At 44.4% G+C, this 23634-nt stretch overlaps 1 protein-coding gene across 1 annotated transcript in view; it reads left to right on the top strand.

Moving 5' to 3' along the window:
- The window catches only part of LOC309672549 (FRAS1-related extracellular matrix protein 1-like), a gene marked incomplete at both ends in the record, with an annotated part of 55374 nt that extends 33204 nt beyond the window's left edge, over positions 1–22170 (top strand). Inside the window, 4 exon segments of the mRNA XM_082484078.1 lie at positions 535–538; positions 8924–9172; positions 20700–20786; positions 22094–22170. Of these exon segments, the coding sequence (XP_082340204.1) occupies positions 535–538; positions 8924–9172; positions 20700–20786; positions 22094–22170 (417 nt within the window).
- Between the last annotated feature and the right edge of the window lie 1464 nt (positions 22171–23634).

Below are 23634 nucleotides of genomic sequence, written 5' to 3'. Positions count from 1 at the left end.
GCACGACACCTCTGCAAATGGCATTATGTCATTGCCTAATATTAGTAAGAAAAGGCAAGATTATGTTTTTTTGTTCAGAGCTATAAAAAGTAATGAGTCTCACATAATCTACTGAAGGGAAGGGGAGGGAGGAGAGCACAAGAGGGGAGGAAGGCAACTCTAAAAGTGAACTTCCATTTTTTGGGGGCATCCTAAGTGCATTAGGAAATCTAACTCGTAACACCCAAATAGACTTTAATGTGCTCTGTCCCATTGATTTAATTTAATTTATTTTGTTTTGCTTTGCTTGCTGGGAACACACACACAAAACCTTTCAGGAGTCAAGTTGTTTCGGTAAATACAACATAATAATCAGAAACTGGAAAATATTATGGGGTAAGTGAGGACGGCATTATTCATCCTGAGCCACGATATGGTACTGCAAGCATCTTGGATGCTGCTGATCCCAGCTTGATGAAGTCCATGGTATTATTCTCAATCTTCACAAACAGGGTGACATATTTCCAGCGCTAAATATTTACTTTCTCACCGTAGGAATGTAAGTGCCCAACCAAGAGATCTGTGGAGTCATTCATTTTGGAAAAGGAAGGAAGCGGTCCTCTAAGGGAGGCTTTATGCTACCGACCTGAATACGCAGGTTGTGCAGGAGTTAAATACGAGCTGTGAGGGCTGGGGACGCAGCAGACCGCTTCCCCGCTGTAAGCCAACACGTTCGTGAGCAATAATCTGTAATAAGGACCAGGCTTTACACAGAGAGCCAAGCCCTGTAGGCGATGGCTGGTTGGCTTTTCATCCTGCTTGGTCCTAGCGAAGGTAGAAGCGCATCAAAATGGTGTGGGAAGACACCTCTGCAGACTGTGCTCGGTAAATACCAGTACTAAATTGCAGACTGGGGCGAGGGGTGGGGAAATATTTTAGCTGTGATATTCTGCAACCAAAGGAGAGGAAGGCTTTTTTTTCACACACCATAACTGTTCACTAATGCATGCATGAACTAACTGTCCTTTCTGTCAAGCGCCTTCATTAGTATTCTTCTTCTTTCTGTACGGGAGTTAGACTGAAAGAGAGATTATACCAAAAGTTGGCTGGCTATCAGTTGGTCCAATTTTATGTATTTTAAGATGTGTGCTTTTTATAGGGGTAAAAATTCGTCCGGAGCCTCTGTGTAAGCAGCAGCTACTAGGACTGGTGGCTGTTAGCTTTCCTTTGGATCCCAAATTGATTCTTGTGTGCTGTGGGATATTCATCCCAAAGACGTGCGAGTCCCTCAAACACCACCGAGCTTTTCCGGAGCTCATCAGTGCTGATGAGCGGGGAGTAGCGCAAGAGCCATCAGCGACAGCTAGCGTCAGGATGTGAAATAATCAATATTAATGCATGGAAGTGCATATCCAAAAAACCAACAGATATGGCAGCAGCCCTAGAAGATGCTTCAGCCTGGTGGGTTATAAGTGGTTCTGGGTTGGAAAAGGTGCAGTTTTTAATGCACTAAGTGACATCCTGCCCACTTGTGCTCCTCCATGCTCTAGTGGCACCATGCTCCTGTTCTCCTCAGGATACTCTCCTTGTGTATGTCTCAAGTGATCCCTCTCTATGTATTTCTTAGAGATTACTATTTTCTAACTTGCCTTCCTGATACCTCGTAATTTTTTTTAACCTTGCTGTGGGTGGCAAATAAAATTGGACAATAAAGGGTGACATACTTAGGGCCATCAGAGCTGCTCTTGCCCTTTTCTCTTTCTCCTTTCTGAAATTTTACCTAAGCAGTGAGAACTTCTGGATTTACCCAGAGTAGCAAGGTATGGGGCCCCGCAGCAGGCGCGTGTGGGACTAGCACCTCTGATAACATCAGCAAGGGCTGCCAACCCTCCAGAAATCCTGCATGGGCCACAGCGTATGTACGGTGCATGGCTTTATAGCCCACGCGCCGCCGATCCAAGGCTTTCTGGAGTGAGCGGGTGCTGCACAGTTGCTCTCCACATGTGCCGCAGGTTTGGCACATCTCCGAAGCGTTGGACCCTGCTCGTACGTGCTGCTCCGAACGCACCCGCTGCAGACAGCTGGGAAGCCCCCGCCAGCCAGATGGTCGAAAAGCTCCCTGCACCTGAATCCTTAAAAGCATTTGTTCTCCAAAAAACTGTTTGTTCTCCAAAAAGGGTTCAGCAGAGACGTGGGCAGCTCTAGCACTGTGGCGGGGGGCTGGTGCGTGAAACCACGCCGCGTCCCTTTGCCTGTCCGCTACGAATGTTGCCGTGTCACCTGGGGTGTGAAGCTGCTGCTTGTGGTGTCTAGACTTGTGATTACTGAAAATTAATTAAACTGAAGGAAATTAGGCTGGAAGGGGAGTAGGCTCCTGGGAGGGGAAAATGGAAGAGAAAATAGGATAGTGGTGTTAACCCTTTCCAGCTACTGAAATAGGAAAGGCTCTTAAATGCTCTCAAGGCCACTTGAATGCATGTTGATAGTGAGTTGGTGTGATTTCAGGAGTTCTGCTCCTTACACACTCAGACACTGTGCAGGCAGTGCCTGTAGCCCAGGTGTGATGAGCACGTCAGAAACAGGCACCCCATTGTCCCTCTCCTGTGTCTTTTCAATAAGTCGCTTTATTGCTAGCCAGACCTGAAATAACTTGCAGATCAGCAGTAGGTTTGAAATGAGCCGGTCTGATTGTGGGTAAGGTCAGGGGAATGGAGGTGCTTGGATGTAATCTGATAATAAATCAGAACTTTATGGGGACGGCAGGCTGGATGGGCGGCAGGGGGAGGTGGTTGCTGGTGGACGGGTCTCCTCTTGCTTTTGCATAGCCTCTTACCTGCTCTTCTGTGTCTTAAAGTCTCTCTTATATAGCTTTTCAGCATGGTATCCGAGTGCTTTGTGCCTTCCCCTTGGCATACAGCCACCGTCTGGCTAGCGAGCAAGTACAAACTGTAACACCTGGGTGTCAGCTATGAACATTAGGGTGTGCTACAATGGACCCATCTGTAGTACTTGGCACATGCCGAAGATTTTTATATGTGGTTGGCTGAAAAGCAGGATCAGAGAGAGAGAGAGGAGGGAGAGCAGGGGAGGAGGGCTCCGCTGGGCACGCAGAGAACATCATTTTGGCAAAGGTGCCAGTAGGTTTCCATGGGCTTGTCTGCTTCTTCGCTCAGCTCATGCATTCAATAAAAATATCCAGGTTGTTTCTAAGAAAAGCAAGAGTAGATTTCCCCAGAGAGCAAGCTTAGGAGCCTCCTTCTTTGTCTCTGGAGAACAAATCTAATGCTATAACTAGATTTAATAAGAATACATTTAATAGTAATAGATATAATAAAACCCTGATTTAATAATAACTAGTTTTATTGTTCTTCCACATGAACTGGGTCCTGTTGACTGACCCCTGGGGCACCACAGGGTTTCTAGCAGGGTTTGGAGGGGGGAGCGATCTGGTTTTCAGGCTGTGGCGGCTTTGACAGCGTTGTGTCCTGGAATAAATTTCAGTCAGGAGGGTATGGACAAAAGCTGCCTTCCACACCAATATCTTGACCTCAAAGAGTCATGATAATTTCCAGTTTTACTCAATGGATGGAAAAAACATGTCCCCACCTGAAAATGTCTATGTATCCGTGAGAAATCCCAGCAAAGGTAGGGAATGAGTTTACAGCAGTAAAAGGAGCCATACCTTATTGCATCAGGTTCACCTAAGTGAAAACTGCAGTGCACTGAAAGGAGAGGAAACATTTTTTCCCCCCTTTTATGTGGCACTGATGTGTTTTAAAATGCATGGGCAAAGTTTGTAGTTTATTTCCTCCAAAGGGGCCAAGTCCTCCTGGCATTCTTATGAACAAGCTCATTAGAATAAAATCCATTATGCGCATAACTAATGACACAAATTTACAAATCTGTTGACAATTATGACCACATCCCTCATTGCATTTGCTTGTAGCTCACTGAAGTGACCAGGCAAAGGAGTTCAATCCAGAAGTTTTACAGCTCACGAGCTCCAAGTGCAGCCATGTGAGATTATTTCCCAACTGGATTACAAAGCTGTCATTAGGCAGGGCAGCTCGGGAGGACCAGGGCACGAGACCGTAAACTGTCCTCGAGAGACTCGAAGTCATTTTGAAGGCAGGGCAAGATATTCCTGGCTGCCGAAACCATTTTATATATATATATATATATATATTTTTTTTTTTTTTTTTAGCTGGGGAGGGGGTTGAAAACACATGCGTGTGCACACAAACGAGGGCTGTTCCAAGTAATGCCTGGCGTCCTCTGGAAATGAATAGAAATCAAATTGAGACGCTGGTGTCCTCCGAGTGTTAAATATTTCCAAGTTCTTGCCAGCCGGGTGTAATTTATTGAATGTAGGTTTTGTGAAATAGTGCTCCTGTCAGGGGGAGATTGGCACCAGAGAAATGAAGGCGGCTAATTCTCAGGGGGTCCTCCCTGGCAAAAACCCTCTATTGAGTCCTCATGCTACTTGTGCTCATAACTGCCGAAAAACCAGGAGTGCCATCTGCAAACTGTGATTCATAAACACTCTGTCAGTCTGCCATCTACCCTGACATCATAAAATAACAAGAAGCAGCATTGTAATAAAGAGAGGAGGTTTGCAGTCGACCAATTAAATGCATCTAATTTATTTCTGTTACAGCTGAGGCTTTATTTATTAGTAAACAGCTGCATTTGTTACACTTCCCCCCCCCCCCCCCTTTTTTTTTTCTCTTTACTAGGAGTGTGCCAACTGGCACTTTTGATAATCCATTAATCCTAAATAATCATCTGGGTACTTCATGGTTGGGAGGAAAAAAAAAAAAAGCAAAAAAGGTTATTAAAAGTTAAAATGTAACCTTGCAAAGGAGGCTGGAGAGTGCTTCTCAGCTGCGGGTTTGGATGAGTTACGGTGAGCTTAAGTTTGCAGGCCAAGTCCTACGCTCAATTTACACCTGCGAGTAAGCGGCGTGGCAGCCCAGCTGAAGGGGCTATAAATCCCGGAGCAGGATCTGGCCCTGTGGATATTTTTTTTTTTTAAGGACAGCCTGTTTGTGGTACAAGAGGAGCATTTTGCATGTTCAGTTTACGTGCCTCTTCCTTTCTCAGCGCTAGCTTGATTCTCAGCAAAGCTAAAAATCTGCTAATTGGTTGTCAAAGTCTAATTAGCTGATATTACAAAAAAAAAAATAAAAAAGAAGATAAGTTTGCCTTTTATAATTGGAGCTGAACTCCCCCCCCTTCCCCTCCCCCTGAGCCCCCTGGTGTGTGTTAATTGAGCTCCAGGACTTTTCAGTGTATTTTAATGCTCTATCCTTTTCAGTGCCCTGGAAAGCTTTGCAGTTAATGAGACAATAATATGTACAATCAAGTAAAAATGTACTAAAAAACTAGGCAGAGCCGTATGGAATCGAGATGGTGTGAAGGTGTGTGGACGTGTGGAGGGAGGGAGCAGTTCACCAGCCTCCCTAAAGCAGCATCATATGGTCAATAATATCCCGTAATTTTTAATTTACCTTCCTGGGTATTTCCTTCCCCTTACAAGGGGGAGTGCTTTTTTGCTCAAGGATGTATTTTACCAGTTAAGGGAAGACGGCTGTACTCCATGCAGGAGTCAAATGAACATGATGAGGATCCTCGAGGCCAAACGAGGTGAAACATTGGTCTCCATCATATTTTATTCTCTCTGCATGTGTGTACCTGGATATAAATACAAAATCCCCCCTGTAGCCAGAAACCGAGCCCACTTTGAAGTCTATATGGGCTCCCACCCCTCCATCCTCTCCTCTACCACCCTTCCCAGGACCCCAGTACCTCCCAGTGGTGAGTTAAACACCATGGAGAACATCTGTCCCCTACTCTTCCTCCCACAGCCACCTCTGGAGGAGCAGCTCGTGCCACACTGTGCCTTGTTTTGGTCGCTCAATTTTAAAGCCTATCTCTTGTTATATATGAAAAAAAAAATGTTAAAAAGAAGTGAGCACAGGTGGGTGCTCTATATATGGGTGCTCTTTTTCAATATGTATAATAACATTGAATTTACTTACTCAGTCATGTTTTCCTCTTTCTCCTCCTCCCATCTTCCTCCTCCAGACCTGCTTTCAATCAGTCCCCTCTGCCCCGCCTGTCATCCTATCCTCTCTGCTGCTTTTACCACAAGCCCACTAATGTTATATTTCAAGTCAAACTTTCAAGCCCACGACATTTAAGCGAGTGAATCCAAAAATCCGAGGGGCTTCACCAGCCTCGGAGCTGGCATGGCCCTGAGGAGCGCGTGGGGGATGCTGGCGACCTCTCGAGCTGCTGAGGTGCAGCCGGTTGCAGGGTTTCACCCATCCTAGCAGTTGGAGTCGGTTTTTTCCTTTAAATCTGAAAAGTGTTGGTTTTGGTTTTGGTTTTGGTTTTGTTTTGTTTTTTTTTCTACAATCTAGAAAAAAAAAGAATATATTAAGGCCAAATGTTGCTGCTAGATGAACAACTTCAGATGTACGTGTCTTGTCGTACGTTGCATACGCTTAGCGGTGCGTACACTGACCGCGATGGGTATCAGGCTGAAAAAAAGAAACAAATAAGGAAAGCAGTGAATCAGGCTATCCAGAAGACCAGATGTGTATTTATTTATTATTTTGATTATTGGTATAAAGTTGGAGACTTTTTAGGTAAGTTATTTTAAACAATACCTGCTTCGTGGTGACCAAACCATACTGGTCGATGGCTGACATCCCAGTTCAGCAGTGTACTCAGATCAGTGTGACTTAAGTATAGGCTTGAAAGCTTTATCCTTGGGCTCATAATTAGGGGTGTAAGGAGCCTGATTTTTTCCCCCAGTGTTAAGCAATGGGAGTGAGTAACCTGCTGCTCAAAGGAGTAATCAGGAAGGTCTTCTCCATGTCATGGCTTTTGGGGCAATTTCCCATCATTGCATCTCTCTAGAGAAAACCTGATGGAGTTAGCAAAGGTCAGGCTCTGATTCTTGAAAGGCTTTTTTAAGTTGGGCAAACTCCTGTTTACAGATGGCATTAATGGGACAACACAGCACGGTGGCAGACAGTAACAGAAAGCCATTGCTGTCCCCTGCTGAACATCTTAAAAAATGGGAATATCAAAAGATTCCCAAGCTGCTATGGGAAACCTGGCCCTTTTTTCCACATGGGCAAAAATGAAGTTGGGTTATCTGCACTTGCTGGTTTCGCTGTTGCCTTCTTATTTTATTGTATTTGTTTGGATTTCTTGTAAAGAAAATGTGTCAACATGAGCATTGCATCTACTTAATCACCTTGGCCTTTACTGTGGTCTTCTGTAACCCTTGAGCAAAGTGTACAGCAGGTTGATGTCCCGCGTCCCTGGCTGTTTCCTACAGTGTTGTCCCATCCTTTGACTTTTTAGGTCCTCTCTCCTCTGTGGTCCTCCTTGATCTCAGATCACCTTTGGAAACAGTCTGAAAAGGAGGCTCTGGTCAGTGAGATCTCATACAAATTTAGTCTCCTTCAAAGATGCAATCAAAAAGAAGCACCCAACTTCTTCTCCAATGTGGCACAAATTATTTGTCTGATGCTCCAAGACTGGTGAGTTTTGATAATGTTCGTTGCGCTGGGGAAGGGGCTGGTTATCTTCCTTTTTGATGATTTTTCTCAAACCCAATGAAAATTTTTGCTGCATAAAGGCAAGCTAACTAATTGTATTTATATTTGGAATGACTGCGATGTCCTTAGACTAATTTCCTCAGATAATAGTCACTTTTTGAATGCATCAGGTCCCATTCACAGTTTTTGTCTGCCACGCTAGCTGTAGTGGAAAAGCGGTGTTAAAAGGGTTAATAGTAAAGGTGAGCCATCAAATGGGGTGGAAAGCATGGAAATTGGTGCAGATTTTGTTGTGGAAATAAAATTTTTAAACCCCCAAGCCCTGACAACCGCTATTCTCAGATGTTGCTGGCAGCCTTCTCCATTTAATAGGAACCTGTTGTTTCTGAAAGTCAGTTGGCAACATAATAAGGCGGCAAGAAACAGAAAAAAAGCTCCTGCGGAGCCCAGGCTAGAAATGCCACTATTGTGTATTGTCATCAGCAGGTTGACTGACAGCAAAGGAAGCTGACTGATGTTATTCTCTTGCTTTTGCAGCATCTTCAGATAAAAGCTCGTCTCTGCTTCTGCCTTTGGCAGGTCAACCGTTGCGCTGCCACCCTGATTGAGATATGTTTTTAAAAACAAGGAGGGTTATGATAGAAAAGGATGAAGTGGATATGACCAGGTAAATCATCGTTACTCCTCTTCTGAGAAGACCAGTTGTTCAGTTTTCCGGCAGCCTCAGTTTTTCTGGGGCCACTCCTTTGTAAATGTGAAAATTGTCCTGCCCTGGGGCGATACAGTGGAGCTCTTGATAAATAAATCTAATGGAGCCAGAACCTCTGTTGCTGAGGTTACAGCATCACTATCGGCTTAAAACACAGCATTTGTGCTTAATGCTTAGTTCATTAACGCGTTCTGTCCATTGGCTCGTTTGGATCTATTAACATAATTGTTCTTTCTAAACAACTGGGTCATTCGCTTTCCCCAAACAGAAAATCAAAGCTGGCTTCAATATTTTGGACAAGTCATGCAGCGAGATAAATACACGTGCCCCTCTATAAACTCACCCGGGCTGAGATTAGGTAAAAATGTTGTGATTCCACTTAGCATCGGCCTTGAAGTGAGACTCACCGTGGGGCATATTGGAAAACAAACGAGATGATAGCTCTGCAGCTTTTTCTGTTGTAAATGTCCTGCCTGCCTCCAAAACCTAAAGCAACAATATTTTCACAAGCTATTTTGACAAGATTCTTTTCCTTCCCCTGAGCTGAAGGGCTGACTTTTATCCTGTTCTTTCCTCTGGTCTGGGATGTAATAAGGAATATTCCCCTTTATAATTTCTCTCCCGTTGGTTTCCCCTTTTACTCATTTAATTTTTTTAGGTGACATTGTTCTACTCGCCAAACCTGTAACTTTAACAGAGGGTGACAGGGTGACCTTGACGACAGATGTTCCTGTGGCAACAGATGGCACTAGCAAACCCGAGAAGCTGCTGTACGCCGTCTCCCTGCCACCTGTGCATGGTCAGATTGAGCACATCAATTATCCCGGCGTGCCCATTTCCAGTTACCGCCAGTTGGATGTGGTGGCCCAGAAGGTCTCCGACGCCCATGACAATAGCCATGGGGCCGGTAAGGAGTCACTCAGGTGAGAAGACCTCCCCTTTGCACATCAACATGCTGGAAAGGCCTCCACCAGCGAAGGGTTAAATCTCTTTATCCCCGTACCAGTCAGTGCAATATTTAACGACCGATATGGTTTTGGGGAAGAGACTGCTGCAAACAGTAACGTGATGTAATTTTATCATTATGGCGATTACACACTTTATTAACTGCAATAGTGAAGTTGTACGGCCAAAGGCAATAGGTGTCTTGCAGGCTTTATATTGGGGTGTACCCATGTAGGCTTTCCTCATCAATTAGCAAACGAAATCAAATGATTTAGGTACGTATAAAGAGTTTACCATGTTTCTCAAGGTTGCCAGTGGTGGAAAAGGAAAAGCAAAAATTCACCATCTGCGGCTGTTGTTGCTTTCTGGGCAGTTCGTTCTCCTGAAGGGGAAAAAAAAAAATAATAATCGTAACATTGTCTGAAATGATCAGGAGAACTTAATCCAGATGGTGGTGTCATTTCTAAGAAAAAGCATATGTTGGCCATTATGATACTTAAATATAATGGTTTTACATTCCTCTAGTGGGCACAAAAGGCACACAACAGTGTTGGCGGGGTTTTTTAATCTTCTGAATGGTGGCAGTGGTGGTGGAGTGGTGGGAGATTTTATCTTCCAAATGGTGCGTTTCCCAGAAGATATGGCAAATTCAATTGAGGAGAGCCTGCTGTAAAAGCCGTGCTCCCGTGGAATGTAAATTTGTGCCTTCCTCTAACCAGGAACAGTGCAGAGGCTTAATTTACTGCCCCCTTCTGATTATCATCATTTTATATATATTCTTCTGGCTTTTGCTTTTTTCTTTTTTTTTTTTTTGCTTTAACATGTTTTTCTTCCCGATTTGCTTTAACAGTTATTTACGCTCCCTTTGCAGCAAAGTGGGCACTATAACTAATTTTATTCTTACCATGATTAACTATGAATAATTTCCAAAGAAATGAGTCAAATTAACAAGGGGAAGAAGGAATCAATAAATCATGAAAGCAGCCTATTTCTAAGTGGGGTTAAAACCACCATTAAATAAATCACGGACTCTAAATGATGTCCTGCTTGGATGGGGGGGGGGGGGGGAGAGATGTCTATTTAAATTGAGGTGAAAGGAGAAAGTGTGGACCAGCAGCTGTGGCCCCCCACGCCATGCAAGGAGGGAGGGACGGGAGAGGGAAGGAGCTTTGGGGAAGCACCCCGGGACGAGGCAGAGAGGAGAGATGTGGTTTCCCTGCGTTGGTTGCTACAGTCCAGCTGCGGGGAGGCAGCCAAGCAGGGATCAGAAAAGCTCTGGCTTTTGGACGTGGAGGCATAAACGTTGTTTAATAGCATCTTCTGCCTCCATCCCTGCTCTGCACGGGAGCTCAGGAATGCAGGGGCTCACCCAACCTTGCTTGAAATACTTGAAATGTTTTCACTTTGCTTTGATTTTTATTTTTTCCTGTTGGCTTTCGTAGGGTTATTCACAATTCAAACTACTTGGAGACAATTTCACAATCAGGCCCACCCTGCTTCTTAGCCCGTTTACATTATATCCTTTTAATCTTGCATTAAGGATCATACTTTGCCTGATGGTACGCTGAGTGCAGTGATGTTACCTAGGGCTAGATTTTCATCTTTCTGTTCGTTGAGACTTATAAATCTAAATTTTACACAAGGAACGCCATCACTTTTGCAGGAGAGTGGCTCATCCATCTTTACACCAGTATGTAAAGACATCCTTAAACTGTAGAAAATTAGGCAGACTTTCTTCCTCAAGTTTTCTATGGGAAAGAAGGGGTCAAAATGCTTATCCCTTAGTTAAAAGGGAAAAAAAAAAAAAAAAAAAGAGGAAGGGAGAAGCAATTCTGCTTGTAACCTCCCATTTTCAATTCTTTTTATGATCTTTTCTCCTCCCTGAACACATGTATGAAATGGCACCAGCTCCCTGCTCGCTGGGAAGGGGTACCTATTACCTTGCGTTATGGGCCAAAGATTGTCACCTGGTTTAAATCAGCGTATCTCCATTTGCTGAAATGATGCCGTAGCCATTTAAACTGTGGCTTATAAAGTTAGTTCATAAAGTTGCTGAGAGGGGCTCTTTCCTAATGTTCTTTGTGGTCATGGGATCTCATCTATTTTTTTCTTGGGACCGGGGAGTGTCCCGTTGATTCAAGGTGATGTGGTATCTCAGGATGTGTTCGTCCTCCCTGTCTTGTGCCCACCTGGCTGCTGTGGGCAGGACTTGGTGCGGGTGTATGCGTGAGATCAGAGAGCCACAGAGCACAGCAGTCACTCCCTGCCCACAACACCCCTAACCGCTGCCAAGAGCAGGCACTTCAGGGCTTCCTCCAAAAATGAACGTGAACTGGTGAAGCCGCATGCCTTCATCCCTCCCTCCGAGCTGGCACTGAACCAAGGGAAGCACATGAGCATCTTCACCCTGGTGTCCTCTGTGGTGGCCTCAGTGGGTGAATCATGCTTATCTAGTGCTTTTGCACTGGTTTTTAATCTTGGTCTTGCTCTTTAATAATAAATGCTGCTGAACAGAGTAGTGCTATGGAGCAACCAAGAATGAAGCCTGTTTTTTCCTAAGCACTGTATAAACACAGCTGAGTATGTGTCCCCACGGTAGATGGACGTGTGCAGGGAGGACTAGACCCATGTGATGGCCACAGAGCTCATCTCTGTTTCCTCCCACTCGTGGGGGACAGAGAGATGGGGGAGATGGAGGATGGGCAGGATGCAGAAGAACAGCAGCAGGGCCGATGGGGAGTGAGCTCGAGGTCCAAGGAAGGGATTGCGAAGAGCAGAACTAGAGCAGACGCACCAGTTGTCCCTGCAGGGTGTCACCTCTGCCTCCCTCCTCTTCCCATTTCCTTCCAAAAAAAGTATTTATGGACAGGTGTACATCTCCCTAGCCCAAGAACATCAGTGACCAAGTTGTCTCTGAGGAAGCCGCAACCTTGGCCTCTCTCAAACATGAGGGAGATGCCCATGAAAGAGAGGGTGTAGGAGGAAGCCGAAGGAGAGGGGACCCGCTGCCTGCCTCCACCGTGGGGATGTAAAGCGCGTCCAGCAGCTCTGTGGGGAAGGGTTGGGGTTGAGGAAGAGAGACGGCGGACTTGTCTTTCAGGCATGAAGGAGTTAAAAAACAGGGATTAAAAAAAAAAATCCTTAAAAAAAAACCACACACACACTCTCTCACACACACTCACACACTCTCACAAAATCCTGCACCCTAAATTAATTTCTGCTGGTAATCTATATCGGGTTAAATAACGCCTCATTATTCTGCAACACAGCTGAGGCTTCTCAAAATGTTTATCTTGTTTTGTAACTGGTACCTTCTGGCATATTCCAGTGCCAACTCTCCTAGCTCTTGCTATATTTCATTCTCACTATTTTTGGAATGGAGCTGCTGGTTCCAGGTGATTTAATAAATTGCTTTTTTTTGTGTTCCTTTTAACTTACCCATCTGCTCAACACATGCGTAACTTGCAATCTGTCGGCAGTTTGCAGAAAGACAAACTGTCAGAGCTGCATGCATTTGACAACTTTGTTCCCAATTAGATTAGTGGTAATTTTAACAGATTTCAGGGCAATCGAAAAAAGGGATGACATGTTATTAAAGCATCAATTTTGACAGACCCAAGCACATACAATTTCAGTGTAAATTATTTTAAATGCTTTAATTAAAGCTATGAAAGATTTACCCTTTTAAGCGGTAAGTGATTGCAAGACAAATATAAAGGGAAAGTGGATAACAGAGTTTCCTAAATGGTTTATGCTGCGCATGGCAGTCCACAAGTCACCACCACCATAATCTATGACTGTAATGTTGGAGGCATAGTTAATTATTCATAGCCTCATCTCTGGAGCAGACGTGATTAAGAACATGAGGAGCATTCAGAGATCTAAGCAGTACCTATGAAAACTGGAGTCCAAGCCCTTCTTAGATCAGATGCTGTTAGGAAGCACTTTAGGGGTATCTCGCGTGGTGGATATTTTTATAAATACGCTTTCATTTTTGCCCCAGTTCTGCTCTGATTTAGATGGTCAAAGCCCAGTGGTCAGGGTGATTGTAGATTTAGAGCAATTGGGGATTTTCTATACTTGAAGACACTTTACAGGCGGTACAAGCCCTGTAAAAAAAAAAAAAAAATAGAAAAAAATACAACATTTATTATTTAAACAGAATACAGCACTCTAAATTCGTCACTCCAGGAGCACTGTGCCACATGTGTAGCCCATTTAACCATTTAAATGATTTTACGAATTATGGCCCCCTTCCAGCAACCTTCGTTCAGGCAAGGCTGACCTTGGCTTCATGGTGAGAGGGCTGGGCTTGGCCCCTCTTACCCAGCCCTTGGGTCCCAGCTGGAGGACCATCAGCCTCCCTGCAGTCACACCTTCATCGTACACTCAAATATTGGTCTGAATTGGAGCCGAAACCTTCCAGGAGGTGGGCTCCAAGGGTTCTGTTTATTTTCTGTGTGCCTGGCTGTGCAGTGCAGTGTAGGGCTGTTCCATTTTCAAATTGTTAAATGTGCGTATTGCTTTTGTGTATAAACTATCGGTCCCACAACCTGCACTGAAAGTTTATTTCCTTTTTAATTCAGGGACTGTAGGACTTCCTGATGCTATTTAGAGTAAAAAGCGACAAGCACACTCTTCCCACCCTTCCCTGTTTCTTAAAATCAAGCTTGCATGCATCTGTTTTGGGTTTTTCTGGTTTCCTTTGGGGATGGGGATGACTTGGTATGACTTTCTGAAAAGCTTAAAAGTTTTTCTTTGGAGTTTTCTGACCCAAAGCATTGCAGTACCGTAATGCAATGGAAGTGAGAGAAGCTGCTCCAGCGAGCGCTGCAGGTAGAAACTGCAGAAAGCTGGTCAGACCCCGCAGTCTTGTGCCCTTTCCAGCTGTTTGACCACTGGAATATGCAGTGATTTGTAACTGGCACAATGAGACCAGCAAATAAGGCAAAATCCTGATGGAAGTGTCCCACCACCTTTGGGACTGTTTTTGATCTGCATGCATATACTGCAAGTCTGTTCTCTGCTTTGCAGGTCTGTGAACCAAACTTTAAAGGGGTTGGCGGTTGGGACAGCAAATCCTAAATCCTCTCAAATCCCTTCCTCTAGTGCTCTTCTCAGCTGGTGTGAATCAGCGAGGCTCCATTTAATTCAATCAACCTACTCAAATGTGCACTGGTTTAAGGTCCACCTTCCTGTGTCTCAGTTGATGAGCACCATCCTCTTGGGATGTCTGAGTTTGCCATGAAAAATCATCTTCCTTCTTAAAAAGCAAAGGAGACCATGCATCAGAGATCAGAGCGTAAGAACAAGATCCTCCTGGTCAGCTCCCAGATCAATGATGTTAGAAGGCCAACAAGAGAATGGGGCCAACGTGATGGATAATGAGGAAGCAGATAAACACGGACAATGGGAGCAGATTATTTCAATACTGATAACAGGCCACCCATGCTCACACATATCAAAATGCCTTGCATGGTGGAGCACAGCACGGGAATCCTGCTCAGAGGTCCTTCACCAGGTAGCCCTGCACAGCCTCTTAAAAAACATATGTATATATTTTTTCCTCACCATTTGCATGTGAACGAGACTGTTGTACTTTGGGGCCAATTCAATAGCATGAAAACACTCCACTGGCACAAGGGAGGTGCTAGGAAAATTGGAAACTTATATTTCATTAGTACGGAGCCAATCATGGTTTTCTTGTCAACAGACCAAGAAAGGAGCCAGAAGGACCTGTGATGCAGATGAGTCACTAACTGTCTACAGAGGTCTTCTGATGCACCACCAAATGGTATTGAATGACAAGTGTGTCATGTAAAGGCAGGAAGAAGGTCAGAGAGAGCAATCTCTTGAATCTTGTGGCCTTCTCCATGTTCATTAGCGCTTCCCCTTCCGAAGAAGCTCTAATCGTTTTGGTTCAAAACATGATACGCTGGAGATACTGGAGAGCTTATCTTCATAACAGATTAGAGTAGTGACAGAGGCTCAGAAAACTTGAGGTCTGAAAAATCTTCTGATTTTTAGTAAACTTATCCAAAGATTGTGGGCCCATTAGAGTTTCTGAGATAAAATCACTGGTGAAGGTAGTCCCTGTAAACTAAGCAGAGACCTAAAATTGCTTATTCAATCAAGTCACATACAAAACCAAGCAAAAAAAACCCCTGCTTGCATACATATCGAGCTTTGCTGCCTAATCTATTTTATAATGTTTTGCAATTAACCGGCCAATGTTCATCAGCTGATAAATAATTAACAGCTGTTGTTGTTTCTAGGGCATGACGCAAAAGGCTTACATAGGACAAAAACTAGCTTGAGTTGTTTGCCAGAACTCTGACCAAACATACATTTATAGCTCACAAAAACAAATTTCTTTGAAAAATTGCACTTCATGGTATCTCCGAGGGAGTCCTATTTATGAGTCTGCCAAACTTATTAGAAAAAAGTACTCACCTGCTCTTTTTGTCAGGCAGGTATTGGAAACCTAAGATGAGGGCTTCTCTTTTTTTACTGACATTATTCAGACAAATGAAAAATTCAAGTGTAAACACAAAGGGATTTAATGATTCACCTACAGCTCGCTGGTATCTGTAGTTTTCCTGACATTACACACAGGATTGTCTGATCTTTGCTCAAAATCCTCACATCTGGGAGGAGAGAAACCTGAATTTTCTAAGCTGAGTGTGTTTAAACAAATATAGTGGTCTAATTGTTATTCACCTGAAAAAAAAAAAAGTAAAAATCAACTTGCAGTAAACTCTGGTTACAAATGGGAGATGCAGAAAACAGATCGTTTGGGAACACCCTTTGAACGCATCTTGCTGACTGTCTCATCAGCTCGCAACTCTTCTATTTGCTGACTTGCATCTGTTTCGAGTGAGGGGAGGGTCTGCATGAACCAGGAATGCCAACAAGAGGAATACCTGCAACGGAATTTGAGCTGGAGGAAAGCTCAGTGGCTTCCTCCAGAGCTTTTCTGATTTATTTATTTTTATATGGCATATTCATCAAGCAATTACAAGCGCTCTTGGCTGAGAGAGGGGGATGACTCCTGTTTACAGCACACACAATCATCTATGATTAAGCAAGTTCATACTATGCTCATGCAAAAGTACAATCTCCCACACGGACAAGCTTTACTCCTGTTGTAAAGACTTCTACATCACCAGAGAAGTGTGTTTCTTAACCACGGTTTTTATCCAATAGTTTCCTGCAGTTTTTCAGATGTCCTAGCTTCAGGCCAAGGAGCATCAGAAAGAAAAGGGTCAAAAACTTGAACATGTCTCCAAATTAAAATTGTGAAGCTATGGTAGACAGTTGAGGATAGATGTGATGTATTTGTGGCAGTGAGTGTCACTGAAGAGGTTTTCTGTAACATTTTGTACTATTTGGAGTTTCCTAAGTGTTGCAGGCTTCATGCCCAGGTATATCGGTTTGCTGTAATACAGCCAAGTGACCAAGGTGTGAAAAACTAAGGCCAGGTCAGTATCTGCCAGGATGGGATGCAGTCTCCCAGCCAACTGGGGATGGTTGGAAGTGATAATTGCTGCTATGAGAGAGCTGAATGTACTTGTGGATTCTTCTCCTATTTTTTTAAATAGGAGCTCAATTGTGAATGCGTGCTTTAACCGCAAACTCTTCCAAATTCTCTCCTCTGCATACTGACATCTCCTGTCTCGCTTGGGTTCAACTTCACCTACCTGCTGTGTATCTCTCAGATTAGTTTGACTCAGCATTGAGACCTCATCCTGGTATTGGCATGATTGCGTATGGTGAAAAATAGAGATGTTTGTTTTCTGTGCCTTGCCAGCACTGAGACCACTTACCTTCAGTTGCATATAAATATTGAAAGAGGTGGAGTTATGTCTTGGCCAATTTGATACCCCAGGGTAAAGATACAGGCTCAGGCTTTGCTCTGGACTCACGTTGCTTCTTGTAGGTGAGATGGCAGTTCCTAGCGTAAGTGGTGTTGTAAAAATACAGAGACCTGGAAGGACAAGAGTGGATTGTCTTCCTCTCCATTGATGGGAGGGGATCTCGGATTGGTGGCAGCAGAGCCATTTCAGCTCTGGGTCTGGTGTGAGTCCGGTTTGTGCAAGGCTAGACCATTGATCACAGTGAAACAAGCATTAAGCTTCCCAGTTAGGGCAGACTAACTATCCTGATCAGACATCAGAGGTTCATGGTGGACATAGTTTACTGATGTATGTAGAGGTGACTTCTTTAGAGGTGATTTTACTGTTGTCTGTTCGAAGGAGCAAAGAAACGCTCCTTCGCTGTATTATATCAAGACTGTTTGGTTCAAGAGGAGCACCAGTTGTTTGTGACTCTTCCCGCAAACGATGGAGCTAAAATCGTTTGGATCGTTGGTGGCTTTTCTAAAATCATAGGATCATTGGTGGCTTCTGTTGACTGCTTGTCTCTTAGAAAACTCTGGAGTGTCCACTGCAGTAATGTGATCGCAACCTCTATTGCCAGCGGTTGCAGTGCCCTCAAAATTATCAGGAAGGCTGAACATGCAGTCAAGAGTGACTTAGGTCAGAAGTTACCTGAGATCCTTAGCCAGGGTGGCCTGTGTATGAACACAAAATCTGTAAGGTTTTGCCTCTTATTTCCTTTTGGTAGCAATTTAGTTGTTATTCTTTCTTCCCCTCAATCTTTCAGACTTCCCTGAAACCAGACTGTGCATCATCCTGCAGCAGGATGTCTTTTAGAACGGACATATTTTAAAACCAGGGTAGCTCTCTCCACCTGGGTTGGGATGCATACCAGCCTACTGGCGATGGCGTCCCACCGCTCTCCCTAAACGCTCGTAAGCTTCCTGGTACATCTGCAAGTCCTCCATCTCACCCACCGAAGGAAACCCTGTGCCTTTAAACACCCTCCCCACAGCGGGCGCACACTTTTCTGCTTATTCTGAACTGACAGGTTTAACATGTCGCCTGCCTGGTCACCGGAGAGAGGCACCTCTGGCAAAAGTTCAGAAGTCAGTGTTTTGGAAAGATTGGTTTGACCAGCTCTCAAGCGAGAGCAAATCCCAGACCAAAAGCAGTCAAATCTTCAATGACATTTAACCGCTGTGGTGCTGTAGCTTGCAGATATCCTTTTAACCTGGAGAGGAGTGTTCATCACGTTTAAACCTTCAAGTTTTACTTATTGTTTCTTTTCTGGCAGAGGGAGCCTGGGGTAAAGACAGGTTGTTTTGACTTAATTCTAATTAATTAATTTGCTTGCGTATGGTTCTGGCCCAAGACTAAGGGACAGACTAGCAATTTTGGATGTTGCCTTGGTATCTAGACTTCTGTAATATATAGCATTGCAGTAAGGACATATATTCCTTTATTGCCTCTTCAGGCCATGTTATTGAAGGGATCGTAAGATTTACTGCATCTTGCTTTGTACAATTGCCAGTTCACAAACTTTGTTTTGTCCTTTGCTATTTACATTGAAGGGTAACAACTTCTTTAAAACAAACAACCAAACAAAAAGGGCACACAAACAGTTAATAGTAAGTGGTGCCAAAATTACATATTTCTTAAACTCGTGGCCTACTTTACTAATCAGTTGTCATAAGATGTCAGATGGGGACCCATCACTGAAGAATTGCAGAATGCAGCCAGTGAAGCAACTAATTAGTTGGACAGTGGCATGGAGGTGTGTGTCCCCAAGGAGCTGAAATGATCAGAGCAGGTGAAGAAAGTTTGGACAGATCAGTATCTCCGTAGTATAAAACCCAACACTTGGCTGAATCACAGGGATGCCAAGGGTGAGGGCACCATGGGTCCTCCATCAGGGACTCTGCACAGCGAGGGACTGCAGTACCGCTGTTTCCAGAAAGAAACACGACTCAGCTGAATGCTTGAAGACGCTTGAGCATGACCTGAGATGTGCAGGAATTAGAATAGTTGAGCAGTTTCTGGGTTTCATTTAGGAGACCTGTAGCTGGCTGGCTTCCTCACCGACGGCTTGTTACTCACTCCCAAAGCCTTTGCTCCCCACCCACTGCAAGAGTTGGTGTTGGTAACTCCCTGTAGGCACCAGACATGCCTACCATCACAGGTAGGTGATGGTCATTGAGCCAGCAGAGTGGAGGGTCCATCAGCTCCTGCTACAGCTGGGGACAAAAGGCAGCAGTGAGGGACCCTCGGACCTCTGGAACAAATGTAAAAGCATCTGTCATGAGGTAAAAGATGTAAAAGAATAAAGTTTATAAACTTCTCTAGGCATCCCATATACTCCATTAACACAACTTAAGTTGTTTTAAGAATGCTGCGTGACTTCTCTCTTCCCTTCATCCCACTCCTATAGAGGTGCAGCCATGTTGCACTGATAGCAATCTGTCTCCCTACACAAACTCCATAGGTCCAGCAGCAGAACAAATCCTCTCCAAAACTTCTCCTAAGGGAGAGCCCCACCACCCTGCAGGACCTGCGAGAGAGTCAGCCTGGGAACCCCTTCACATCTGCAAGTCACTTGCTTTCACAGCGAACATGAGGATCTCATCCTCAGCCTCTGCTCTTTGGGTAGATGGAAAACTCCAAACCAGGTATTTGACTTGGGATCTTCAGTGCAACAAGTCCTCAGTAGGAAATCTTCTCAGTGCTTGGATTCTAAAAATATTATTGTACACTGTAGGAACAGTTGCACAAGATGATAAGAACTGTTGTTTTAAGTATTAATAAGTAATATTAAACTGTATTGTACAGATGAAGGATAGCTATGGCACAGGAATTATCAGATGTGTTTCCAGACCTGGAGGTCACTTTTGGAGCCTTGCTCTTGTAACTGCTTCAGCCAGTGGACAACTTCCACCACAAGGGATGACTGAACGTTCAACCTGGATCAGCAGTTTCAGGACTGGCCTTACCCAAGGAAGCGGATGCTTACAGAGGATGATGGTCCTCCTGTGATGATGTGGCCAAGGCTGGTGGATGAGCTTGGAGGATGCCTTGGACAGGTAGTGCACACCATGTGCCTTGGCAGAAACACACTCAGCAAACCCACACGAATGCTGTCTGGAGGTGTAAAAGTAAAAGGGCACCAGTTCTTTTCATCCTGTTGAATTCAGACAAGGTACTTGCTCAGGGGACAGATTCTCGGTTCCAAAAAAGCTGCTTTGACCTTTGAGCCGCCAAATTCCTTCCCCCATTACCTCCCATCTTTCTTTCCAGTATAGCACAGCTACTCTGAGTCATTGTTTATCTAATTTAATTAACATTTGCCAGTGCCTGCAACCTAAAACACTGTCTTAAAACATTTGCTTGAAAAGCCTCCTTGTCCCAGAGCTGTCATTTTTTAGCATGATGGATAATGGATAGAAATAATTATCCTGAACAAGGTTAGACAGCTTAAATGATTTGAGTTTCAAGGAATTAGTAAGCTTAGCTAAACATCTTATTTTTCAAGACACATTAATGATAAAAACACAGCAATGACCATAACGGACTGTAAAATCTGTGCTCTGCTAAAACGTATGCGGTCTCTTGCAGGTAGCTGTGTCTGCAACACCTTCACCCAGAGAGATTTAAACCAGTGCATCATCGGATACATCATCGGTCCCATTGAAAGGACTTCAGGTAACTTTGAATCCCAGAGAAGATGCTTCCAGGGCTGTGAGCACCGGTGTCCAGTTCAGCCACTCCAAGTGGGAGGACAATGCATGCACGGGTTCTCAGGAGGACCTGGGGTCCATAGAAAACCAGTGCTGCAGCTGTGGTTCCTGTAACAGCTCTGGAAAAGGCCAGAAGAAATCAGAAGGCAGAGACCTGGTGCAAACGGAGTGAGCTATTTCAGGTTTACAAAGGTATAACAGAGGGTGGAATTGGGCTCACTGCCTCTGCATTATTTCCCCAGCCCATAATTTTGGGGAAAATAGAAGTTTTGAATTAATCATTGACCTTTAGCTTTGAAGAAAAACAGAACTTTGGCATGAAATTGCCAAAAAAAAAAAAAAGAGAGTAACGATTTGTAATTGCTTAATTTCGCTCCTAGAAACCCAGGTGCAGCCAGGCCTCTGCGGTGCTTCGCACTGCGCAGAAGCGGGCTCTCCTCCAGGGAGTCTCAATCCAAGGCAGACAAAGAAAACACGGAGAAAACCAGGCACCTGGCGGAGGATTGCCAAGCCACGCGTAACGGGACACGGGAGATGCCCCCTCCGTGCTCTCCACATTGCACTGTGACACCTTTCAAATAACAAACCTCCTCCACCCAGCAAGATGCACAGATCTGATGTTGTTCCCATTGGTGCGGAGCAGAGGGTCGCATCTTGCTGCCCGTTGGCCACGGCGAGTGGTCTCCAGAGCTGCCCAGCCATCCCGCATGGACCCGACCCCAGGAGCAGAGTCTCGGTTATAGGCTCCTGTAGTCTAAACTGTGAAATGCATCAATATGGTGGAGATTTCCACTTAAAGTAGTTTATTTCTATTTTTTTTTTAAATTCTCATTCACCAAGTTTTATATTTCTGGGGCCTTTAGGCAAATTAAATAAAAATCTTCATCCAAAAAAAATGTCCTTTTTCACTTCTGAAAGCACATGAACCTTTATAAAGGTGGAGAATTTGCAGACCTGCTTGGTAAAATCCAAAAGTTTCACTCCGGCCTTCACTTTTTACATTTTTAAATTTGTTTTTTAAAGATCTCTGCATTGGTGTAGAACGATTTAAAATTCCTCTGGCAAAGTGCAGTTTTATTGCTCCAGAGCTAGCATAAAGCTGAATGGGTGGCTGTATTTCAAGTGAGGAGCTGTGGGAGAGTGCAGCTTGCAAATGGCAGTAGAGCCCAGAAATTGAACTCTAGCCTTTCTATTCAGTGCTCTTTTTATTATTAAGTCACAGAATAAGTAAAATGTTACGGGGACACTTTAAATCTACGCTTGTTTGTACAGCATCCAATGAATATGTGATGGGGACAGAAAATGAAAAATGTGGGGATGCTGAAAATAAGGAAGAGCTTGGATGTTGAAGAATCAAGTATGGTAAATTATGGGATACAGTTAAATCCCTAATTCTGACCTGAAATATAGCAACACGGCTTTGGTGCACTGTCATGGTTGTGGGGTGTCTTTGGGGTAGGTGCCCTCTGCTTGGTGGATCAGAAGATGGGACATCTCTGTGGCACAGCAGGAGGCAGCGATGGCCAGAAGCTGCCTCAGCTGTAGCAAAAAAAAAATGGTATTTTAATGTCTGAAGATCCCTTTTGTTTTGATTTTTTTTTTCAGGCTTGAAATAAAATGTCCAGAACCGGATTGCACAAAACTTTTTATTGTGCTCGTGAAAAAGCCGGCACCAGTGGCAAAGACAGGCAAGAGTGCGGAGCCATCATTCACACCAGCATCAGGGTTGGATATGAAAGAGGTTTGGGTGGAGGATGCCTGCAGGCTGCCATTAGCACCTCTTAATGATATGAAGGCTAAATGTCTGGTGGATGCATCTACTTTAGACTAACGAGTCTTTATTTTTAAGGGCCATTTCAGCTAGAGCTGGCTAAGGTTCACCTGCAGGACTACAGTTTAAAGCAGGTGGATCCTGGTACTACAATGATTTTATTCTGTTTCATTATGGCTCTTGCAGCCATCGTTTTTAAAAGGCACATACTGAATACAGTATGGAGGAGACATCTGTACATGGTCTGTCCCTGCATGTGAGCTGCACTGGGTGGAGGGTCTTCTCCACAGACACTCCTGAGGCTGTAAGCCCCTGGGGAGTTTCCTCCATGATGCCTCTTATTACCAATGCCAATCGCAGCCATGGAGGAATGAGAGGGCAGAAACATGTCCGTGCTGCTCCAGTGCTGGGTGTGAGACATCATTGCTGCTCCTTCCACCGTAAGACAGTGCAGGTGACCCACCACCAGCATTTACCCATTGTTTCCCATTAAGATCCAGCCTTGCTGAGTGTTTTGGGTAAGTATCCCTATGCAGTCAGGTGCCAGCATCTCCAAGCATGGAGAAAACAGGAAGAGACAGCGGAGTGCGGCTACTTTTCCAGGCAAGGACGATGGACAACCACCCTGAATGCTGGCACCATAGAGGAGGTAATTTTAAGAAACAGCCTGCAATTTTGGAGTCCTTGGTTGTGCTTCCATAAACCAGGATAGGAGATACAATGCAAATATTGCTTCTATTCCTATGTCCTTGAGAGGGGTGGAAGAGAAACCTCTTGAAAAAAAAATGGTTTATGTGCTCTGGGCTGACTGGGGCCACAGACTGATGTCTGTTTCTCACCAGTAACAAATCAGTTCCCTGGGACTACTACCAGCCCTGGTGCTCCTATACTCACCTGCTTCTTCATCCTGGCCTCATGACCATGCGTCTTGCCATGGCGATTGCCCTGGTGGGAGGAGGAATGAATCCCCACGCCAAACGTGTTGGGAAAGAGTGGAAAGGGCTGATCCTCCCTCCTGGTGTAGCTTCTAGCCCTGTTTTAA

Source organism: Vanellus vanellus, assembly GCF_965231255.1.
Source record: "Vanellus vanellus genome assembly, chromosome: 5".
NCBI classification, from domain to species: domain Eukaryota; kingdom Metazoa; phylum Chordata; class Aves; order Charadriiformes; family Charadriidae; genus Vanellus; species Vanellus vanellus.
Note: the sequence above shows the minus strand (reverse complement) of the source record. Positions and strands in the feature narration are given on the sequence as shown.